General features: G+C 30.3%; 1 protein-coding gene across 1 annotated transcript; it reads right to left on the minus strand.

Moving 5' to 3' along the window:
* Nucleotides 1-2459: 2459 nt before the first annotated feature.
* LOC123272241 lies at nt 2460-10286 on the minus strand. Its single transcript, XM_044738940.1, has 6 exons — nt 10104-10286; nt 9656-10014; nt 9294-9575; nt 9086-9155; nt 3186-3414; nt 2460-3104 (listed from the first exon to the last, which is right to left on the minus strand). Exons 1-6 carry the CDS (start codon nt 10196-10198, stop codon nt 2559-2561), a joined length of 1581 nt encoding a protein of 526 aa, XP_044594875.1. The 5' UTR covers nt 10199-10286; the 3' UTR covers nt 2460-2558.
* Between the last annotated feature and the right edge of the window lie 607 nt (nt 10287-10893).

The raw sequence follows: 10893 nt of genomic DNA on the forward strand, positions 1-10893 counted from the left end.
ACGCAAATTCTTAATTTTTTTAATATTTTTTACTAGCTTAGATAGTAGTTATTATTATTACTGATGGTCACTACAACCATCAGGTTATATTAGGAATTACGATTTTGATAATAGTAGTAACTAATTTAAATAATAAGAGTTATTATTACTGATTACCATCATAATAGTAGTAGTTACCATCAGGATTGTAAATACTACAATTCAGATGGTTTACTTAATTATTTAAATAATATTTACTACTATCGTATTCAGTTAATACATTTTAACATAACTAGATAATAAACTCTACTATAAAATTTTCTCCGTGTACTTACTTTTCAAAAATATTAATCACATTATTAACTACGCTTTGATGTACGATCTTCATAACTTTTTAAAATAAATCTTAAAATAAAAAACTAAAAAACGTGCCTTAATAGAGAACTAAAATAAAAAGTCTAAAATAATTTGTAATAAAGCTAAAATATCGATTGTTGTAAATATTGTATTTGTAGATATTTGTTAGAGTAAATGTATTAAAAAATTATCTTAAAAAAGTTAGGTAAAACCAAATGTGCATGCCTTAAGCGCTCATGTCATACGTATGTTATTAAAATTTTTTTAATTTCCTGCGCATTATTTGTGACGTGAATAAAACGCCCTCTCGTGTTCGGTTACGCCAACTACTTACAAGTCGAAACGCATGCATACGTTGGCTCGGTCGCACAGGCTTGAGTCACTGTGAGAACTCTGTTTACTAAAAAATAAAACATATGGCTGACCAAAGTGGGAAAATTCGGTGTGATTGCCAATCAAAATGTTTTAATTACAACTAAACGAAGCAATATCAAGCTTTGATATTGCATAGGGTTCTTCATTAAAGCTTAATGACAGGGCTGAAAAAAAATGAGTCCTAAAATTGTATGTATTTTCAAATTTCTTGACCACACCACCATATTCTAACAGTTATTTCCACTAAAGTTTGAATAAAAATTTTAAAAACGGGTTTTTCCACTAAAATTGACAATTTACTAATCGGTGTTTTAATTAGTTCAGTCATCATTCTTCTTGCCACCAGTGTATTTTTTTAACATTTGTACGAGGATTATAGATTAAAATACAATTTATCTTGAGGAGATAGGAAACTTGATTTTTAGACCCCATTAGAGCTATGCCTTAATGTGTTTGTGCTGAAGGCATGCAAAAACTTTAATCACTCTATTTCTATTTTTAATTTATTGAAAATTATTATCTATTTTTTAGTGTAGATTGAAATTAAAACGTGTTTTTTAATTTTTTAAGCAATAATATATTATCAAGTTTTTTAGTACTAATAGCAAATTAATTAGGAGATTGAAAATGTTTCAGTTGATCTAAAAACTGATGGAAATAAGAATGGAACTTTATATAAAAATTTTTAAATGATCGGCAGCAGATTGCTATACACCACTCAGGAAAAAATTTTTTTGACTTACGTGCATTTACTCAAGTATGTTTTATTGTCCCCTAAAAATAAAATCTCGTTGATTTAAATTTTGAATTCGTTTTAAAAGTAATTATATCTGATTGAACGATGATAAAATGCAAACCAAAACTAAGATAATATATTTAAAAAAAAATTCAATACAATTTTTATTGATTTTATTTGCAGTTAATTAGTATCCAGTATTAACCGACAACTATAAATGGTTGCTCGGAATCTAATCAACTAACAAAATTCAAATTATAGAAACTAATGAGCAACAAATTTATCACAAGAAATGAATTTTTTGCTTGAATAATGATCGAGATACTGATGGTCAACGTTGGACGAGTCAATGCCAACATTACAGACGTCCCGTTGGGCTAAGTAGATTGTTTAACAATTCCATAAAAATCAGTTGGAGTCTTTAGGGAACATACATATCGACATTGATCCTTACATATATCGATAAATTAAAAACCAGAAGCTTTAGATAGTAACATTTTATTTAATTAAAAAAACAATATTGATTAAAATTCTAAGAATGATGCATGTTTAGCCTGTAAAATCAGTTATTATTTTTATTTTTATGATCCTGGCCAGAACTCTAAAACAAACTTATTAAATTACTGTATTATCACCGGTTTTTGATATGTGTGCTAATTGTCAAATCAATTAAATGTCTTTAGTTTACTCGAAATTAGAAAGATACCTTCAGGTCAAGCAAATAACAGTGTGCTAACAAAATTGACCACCTACTTTCCTTTTCATCAAATTCTCCACGTTATTTAAGTTTGATTGATGTCAGTTATTAATTTTTTGAAAAACGACCTACCAAAGTCATTGAACTATCCTCGAATAGTTGACATCCTCATCCGCTTTCACAAGTACGCTTCATAAATTGCTTTATTTACATTAATATTGCTCTCAATAAAATTACTCGCATTTTCAGCTTATTAATTTCTTATCCTATCTTATTAAAACATTAAAACAATCAAAAAAATATAAAACGAATAAATATCAAGTCAATAACATAAATAATTTATTAAATACATAAATTATAATACAAAGTATCATCTAGTCAGTAAAAAAATCACCGGAAACTCCAAAAGCGAACTCATGCTTCTGGAGCGTAGGCAGCGTATGCGAGATGTTGAGCTGCCGATTGATCATCAGCCTGATCACTGAATCCGCGGTACTGAGCCTGGTACTCCCAGGGCCCGTGGGCAGAAATGGGGGCAGAGTGGCTGTCAGCTGCAATCTTCTTGCACAATTGGAAGATGGCCAATCCAACAGAGACGACAAAGCTGAAGAAGGACAATTGAAGGGCGTTCCATGCCTTGAGACCGAGCACACCTATGGCCAATGGGATCAGAGTCATCGCCTTCAGCAGGACAAAGACCATAATGGGGATGATGACTTTCTTCAATTTAGACCTTCTAGCTTCTTCGACGGCTCTTCCTTGGCCGAACTTAAGGTCGAAGCTCAACTGGTCGTTTTCGATGTTTCTAGCACTGACTTTGACGGCAGCGTCGAGAGGCATTTTGAAGGTCACGTCGTGGGAAACAAGATAATTTTGCACGGTATCAATGAATGACGATTCACTGCGTGCAGTTTCTTCAACTGGTTGGGAGTTACGCGTCACTTCAATGGCGTCTGATACCTGGAATCAGTTTGACAGATGCTGGATTAGCAAGAAGGGATGTATGATCAAGATTAAGAAAGAGACGAAAAAGCCACTTACCTTGAAATTGTCTTTGCGGAAAATCTGGTCGAGCAGATTGAGAACTTTGAACTTCATGCAAGCCATGTCATCGTTGTTGCGTGCACAATCGGATTTTGTTTGCTCGACGATAGAATCCATGTTTGAACTTTTCCAGGCCTCGATTTTCGCGGGTTGGGCAGCAGCCAACGCCACAACTGCTGTCAGCACTACAATAAACTTATTCATTGCTAATGATATTGATTTGAGTTACGATATCAATAAATCGGATCCAATTGGCGGCGATAACTGAAGGCGACGATAATTGTCAACGGTAGTTCTGCAACTGATGCCGGTTGATCGGGTAAGTGACTATTTATACGTACCTATACACTGTATACGGATAGTCCTCATGAGTTATAATATGTGCCCCTTCTTCATTCCACCGAACGAATTTTCTTTTCATTCAGTATGGTCTTCGATTATCGAGGTCTCTTTGTGCATGATTTGACTGCTGATGAGCTGAGAACAGGTCGATGAAATGGAGTAAAATACTTTTGTTGTCGGAAGAACAAGGTATGCCCGAGTTTAGTCGTTCATTGTAGTTGAGGTTCTTGTGTATGGTATGCTATTACTATACTCACCCTAATACACGAGGTGAGTTATAGTGTCACCAGACTTATTATATATGCAAGACGAATTGATAACGACCTTAGGAGAAATTTTTTTACGGTTGTTGTTGATTAATTCTTTAATTAATTATTATAATTATTACTATTTTGCAAATTTATAACAGTTAGATGACAATTGTTGTAAATAAACTAATATAAAAGCCAATTATAAATATTTTAATGTTATTTGTATTGAAAACGAATAATTTCACTCTAAATCAAAATTTTTAATAAAAAATCGACGAATTTTATGAACCATTTTATTTTAATTGAACAAACTTGAAATCAATATAACTAATTATAAATACAACTAAAAATTTATAAATACAAAGTCACGATTAAGTTTAAATAATACACAAAAAAATGTTGGATTAATCCAATTATGCACACTTTAAGCGCTTATTTTAAAAGTAAATTGATCAAAGTAAAGTTTAAATATGTAAAAAAGTATTCACTAATAAAAACATGAATTATTCACTAAAAATTACATTCATACTACTTTAGATTTTTTCATAACTTTATGTCCAACGTCAGTAAAAAAAAAATAATTATCTACTTGTACACTATAAAAATAAATTGAAAAAGTAATTTTAATCATAGGTTAATTACAACTAAATTGCAAGAAATTAATTTTATTTATTTTATAACAATTCAATTGTAAGTATTTATTTTAATACGATATGAACGCCCTTTTGCATTTTGAGTGGTAAAATCATGAAAAGAATCGATGATGAACTGTATTACCGGCGGTCAGCAAGTTTCGCAACAATTGAGTATAGTATGAGTTCACTTCAAGGTGTGTTTACAAAACAAATAATACATATGGCTGCTCAAAAGATAAAAATTTTTAAGATGAGAACTGAAATGAACAAATTTTAATTAAACGAAAGGATGTTAGGACGTAATTTGCAATATCATTATCTGAAAAAGACCAAAGAAGAGATTGAAAAAAAAAATTAATGAAAAAAAGAATTTTTCGCAAGTTCAAGTGTTTACAAGAGAGAAAAAACCTAAAAAATCTACACCATATACTATTTGAACACTTTTATTCTATAAAATATGTTAACGTATCGATTTCGAAATATTTTAGGTCGATCCAGCAATCGTTTTTCAATCAATCAGTATAATTTTCATTTCGTTTGTGTGGATATTATAATTGCTAAATGCTACTTGTGGCAAAATCGAGAATTTGTTTTTTAGGTGATATATCTACTATAGTAGAACAAACCTACTAGTCTAATCAACAAGAATAAAAAATACGACTAGGTCAATGACTACACATAAAATTATGATTGAGGTTTAATTGGATGTGGAAATTTATGTAGATATATTTTACAATTTGTCCGATGTCACGCAAACAATTATTGGAAAAGTTATAAACAAATTAGTCAAAAAAAGGGGATCTGACTTATATCTGCTACTCAATTGTTACATTAAATGAAATTTTTCAAAAAAATAATAGAATGAAATAAATCAAATGATCATTAAGTTGAGTTTGGAAAACGTTTGAAGCTGTCTTTAAAGTATCGGACAACAAAGATAAACTCAAGTTTAATTATGAATGTAATAGTGTAAATTGTAGCTTGTTTTATAAGCTGTGACTTATATTTTTATATATTTAAATAACAATTATTTTGTTTAACATAGTAAATAATAACATTAAAAATAATCTTTTCTGGACGTCCTCGAGTCTGTGTTTATGGATCCGTGTATGTGACAGGGAAATTGCTCGAAAAAATTATCGTACCAGAATAATTTTTTTTTTATCATCTAAAGTAACATACTGTCGACTTTCTCAATTAATATGAGCGTTCAATTCACTTTTGTTTAATTATTATTCATAAAAAACTAAGATACGACTGTGTATTTGTATATCGATACATACATTTTATTATAGTATTTTTTTTTCCTCGCCTTAGAATTATTAGCGCCACTAAACCATATCAGAGTTTTCTGTTTTTTATTATTTTGTTTTCTGTATTTTATTTTAATCAATTTTATTGTGGAAAATGAGATTATGAGGCGTGCACTTTTGGATTTTTCAAACTTTTTGTACATATTTTTGAAAATTTTAAAGCTGAAGAATAATTTGGAAAATTATAAAATCTGAATTTGATAACGCATCCAATGATAACTAATCTTTCAAACTTTAAGATACATTTACGATATTGAGTTATCACTTAGTTTAAATTATTAAGAAAATATTTTTCAAACACCCATAACTTTTAAATTAATGATCTGATTTCGCTTATCTTTAAACTTGATCAAAATATTCGCTTATTGAATGAATGGCTTCTTATCATCATCCATTAAGAATTTCAATTCAAATGAATACCTTACGAAAAATTTCGATGTCTTTTCGACTAATAAATATGCGCCAGAGTAAGGAAGACAGAAATAGTAAGACACAAAGCAGTCCGACAGTACTACACAGAATATAAACTAATTTTCTTCAGTTTCAGAATTTGGCATTAAAATTCATCAATATACCGCAACAAGAATAAATAAAAATATTAATTAAGTCACTTCATGTCTGAAGAAATTTCACTTATTCAGTTTAAATTTAGAGCAACTTTCAATTTTTCATCCAATCATCAGATCTCTAACAAAATAAGTCTATCTAATTCTCATCATTTTTTCTCATAAATTTCAAAAAATTCAAATGCCCTTATGAGACATAATAAAAATTTTCTATGTACACCATGAATTAAAAAAAAAATAGTTTAAAGAATTATTATAGTTTCGGCGCTCAAAAATAAATAATTCTATCAATTTTTCATGGAAACACTACCAAAGATATTGATAAAAAATTTATTCAGCTCCAAAAATACATTTCGAAAATCATTAAAAAAAAAAAAAAAAAAAAAAAAAATTATATTTATAGTTTTATACAGTTTTTATATTAATGATTTTAATAATAATAAAAAAAAGTAATAATTATAACTATTGATTTCCGAACATAAATAATTTCTTTCATCATAAATAATTTTGGTTTTTGTGTTTTAGATAAGTCGTTATCACCGCTGCTAGTAACGTATCAATTTTTTTAAGTAAGAGCTCCAATCATTCGTTGTTTATTAATATAAAATGTATAGAAAAATATAAGTAGAGATATTTTTTTTTTAATTTCCAAAATATATTTGTTGCGCTGAAAATGCTGTTTACCAATAGCTTCGCTAGTATTTTAATAAAAAATTAATAAAAATAGTCGATTTTTCGAGCATCTAATCCAAAATCATCCAAAAAAACTGATAAATTGTTATAAATTACTTTTTTATTCTCATATGTACCTTGATATGGCCATATATGATCAGATTAGGCGAAATATACTGACAGATAGGGTAAACGACCCCATTAGTGGCAGGGACCCCATTACTGACACTTTCTTTGATTTTGGTACATATTCAATTAATAAAATCATTAATTTCAATAATGAATATATTATTTCTAATTTTTCAGACCTTTAAATAAAAAAATTTTTAATTTTTATTTCAAGTAAAACATTTTTTGATTGAAAGAAAAAGTGCCACTAATAGGGGTTAAAGATGCCACTAATGGGGTCTTTTACCTAAGCCATATATAATTTTTTTTTCGATTATTAGTTCAACAGACAGACGTGTAAAAAAATGTAACTACTAAACTAAGACTTATAGTGTTATTTTTATACTTTTACAAGTGTGCAAAATATATTTTATTATAGTTAATTCAATGAAAAAAAAAAAAAAAAAAAAAAAATTGTTTGCAACAGAAAAACTTCTGAAAAATTATAAGTCCTCTACATTAATTCCATTTAAATTATTTAAAAGTAAAAAATATTTTTTATTTCTTTTTAACTTCCCGTTAAGAAAAATTGAAAATTCGGGAAGTTATTTTTTTTTTTATACAGTGAAAACCGTTTATAACGACATTGAAGGGACCTTCTGGTAATGGTCGTTATAGCCGACAGTCGTTATAAGTAAAAATTAGCAATGCATGGATTATATTCGAAAACAAAAATGCACGGATTAAATTAAAAAACAATACTTGATGAACGTTTATTAAACTAATAAATACTTAATAAAAGTTTATTTAACATTTATTAAACTACACAAATTAATTTATTAAACATTTTAATAAAATGGTTTTTAATAAAACCACGTATAAATTTCAATGCTACATTTAATAATATAGATTTAATAACATAATTATTTTTGAAAATATTCAGTTGCTTTGTCGGAGAATTATTTTAAGATTGTAACGAAATTGTTTTCTACAACTTGTAAGACCATTAACTAAAATGAAAATTGTGATTCTCATTAATTTATCGTTGCAAAAGAATTTGATGACACCATAAGTATATTTACTGCAAAACGAATGAAAGTATTTATCAGACGCTATAACCAATGCATTTTACTATGAGTTTACTACTATAAGTACTGTGAATTCGGTTGCTATAAACGATTTGTCGCTATAAGCAATGTTGTTATAAGCGGTTTTCGGCTTGAGAATTTTATATGTAATAGAGACGGGACTTAAAATTTCGTCGTCATAACCGGCACGTCGCTTTCAGCGAAGTTGCTGTAAACGGTTTTGACTGTATATATAAACAATTTAGTTCAAAAAAAATTTGATAACACGGAGCTCGAAAAAGTTCTAACCCAGAATCGCAAACGAAAATTCCGTTACCCTAAGCTAAAACTACTGAAGGAACATCTTGAATTAAACGAACCAAGATAGTTTGAATACATTTCTTCAAAATACCAGGCTAAATTAAACAGACATCCATGTAATAACTAAAAAAGTCACGTTCAATATCAGCCGGAAGTGCATTAACCACATATGAAATCGGTATCATCAAGCCCGTGACACTGAAATGCCTCGGCAAGTCTAACAATAACTACATCAAAAGTCGAATAATAATATATTCATATCACGAGCGACACTTTCAGCATGTCCATTCTTATTCGCGTACACGTGAACCCGTTAATTTATCATACTAATTCTTCTGGGTTACTTTTAATCCACCCTTGCTCTCCTCAAGCAGCGTTACAATGATCGCATTACCGAGTAAATTCCTCCAACATTGTAATTAGTAAGCCTATTTTCGTCCCCAAATCTCTTCGAAAGAACAATTAACAGCAATTATCGTCATTCAGCTCAGAATCTTATCACTTAAGGACTTAGCATTTCTCCTGATCAGCAACTATGATGTCTAATGTAGGTCATATCAATTATCTTACGCTAAAATATTCAGGCCAATGACATACGTAAACAATAACGTGAATAATTTACTGGCCGTCGACACACTGAGCCTTTCCATTGTCCTTGACTTTGACAACAACTTTTCCTGCGTTCCAGAATACTAAATAAATCGAAAGTTAAAGCCCAAGTTTTTTATATTTAAATTTTATTCATAAAAAATAAATAATTACACTATATTCGATAATTAACAATAAATAATCAATAAAATTGCTGCTAAAGATTTCAAATTCCTAGTTCTAGTTCCTGTATCCGCTGTAAGGCCCATTGGCGTTAGCGTCCCAATGAGGCTGGGCGTGTTCAACAGGTGGGTGTCCATAGTGCACCACTTCGTAAGCAACTTTGGGCTTGGTCAGCTTGAAGATCATCATCGCTCCGCTGAGTACCAAAGAAAGAAGGCCTAAAGTTAAAGCTTTCCAGGTTTTCAGGGCAATTAGAGCAAATGCAAGAGGCACAAGGGCAGTTGCTTTGAACTTGAGACCCAAAAGGAAAGGAATCATGACTTTCTTGACGAAACCACGTCCTGCAATCAAAAATAACAATCAAATTAATGTCATAAGTCTTTTGGATGATTAATCAATGTTGGATTGATTAATGATGTACCTTGTCCATTAGAAGAGTCTGACAGCGGAACACTCAAACTACGAGGAACAGATTCGACCAGTGACCGTGGAACGATGTTGGATCCAACGATTGCTTCGGGCAATTTTGCTTCCAATTGGTGTGAAGACAAGTAAGAGTCCAGTTTTTCCAGCATCAATGATCTGAGCAATTCCTTTTTCTTGGGGTCGACGCCATCGTAGGACAAATAGTCTTGGTGATTGTCTTCGGAACTGAACTCTCGAGACCTGACTATCTTCAAGTCCTGCGTTATTGGAACACTATCAGCGTTTACTACGTCACTCAAGTATGCCAGAACTTTGGGCTTCACGCAGGATATCATCGACTCACTGTCCACGCATCTAGAAGAATTTTGTTAAAAGTGATGGAGATAAGATCTGCTGATTGATGTTTTAGAAAATGGTGCAACTTTGAAAGAAACTCAACTTACTTGTAGTAGATTTTTTGGAGGACTTGAGCAGTAGTTGTGATTTCTTGCGCGCTAGCAGCGGCTATGATAACTGCAAAAACTATCAGCAGATTCATGGTAGTCTGATAATGATTTGATTATTGATATTGGATGACACAACGATGACGTTCAATCGATTTGCTTGGCAAAAGACCGAGTGGTTTATTTAACGCTTTACACGGTTTTATATAGCCGATGCCTGGAGCCAAGAACGGCTTGTGCATTTTTATTAGTCTGGGAAGTGTTGGTGTATTGAATGAAAATAAAAAATAAAAAGAAAGCAATTTTATCTAGGGTGACGATGATGGTTTGATGTACTTAAATGAAATTATTTAGTTCACTGTACTGTATATTATTATTGTTTTAATTGTTTGGCTGGAAGTAGATTGGAATTGTTTGTCTTAATTGGAAAAATTTTTGACCCTACTTCCTCTAAATGGCATTTGGATCTATTGCAAGACTCATGATACAAAGCATCAGTGCTTTACGATTGTAAAATTTTGTTAGTCTCATTTCGACAACTATTTTTATTATATACCCTCAATAGTTCACGGAATCAAGATATTGTGCATACTATTGTGAAAATAACTTAATAAAGATTGATTTGATCCTTTTTAAAAATTAATTTAGTGCAATAGAAACGGATGAAAACATCAAAGTAATTTGAAAAAATTTTTTGTCTATCAAGTATAAATCCCGTAAACATTGTAACTTGCGAAAAAATCCATTAAATGATAAAATTTTGTTTTTTTTATTATTTAAAAGAATTGTA

Source organism: Cotesia glomerata, linkage group LG9 (assembly GCF_020080835.1).
Source record: "Cotesia glomerata isolate CgM1 linkage group LG9, MPM_Cglom_v2.3, whole genome shotgun sequence".
NCBI lineage: Eukaryota > Metazoa > Arthropoda > Insecta > Hymenoptera > Braconidae > Cotesia > Cotesia glomerata.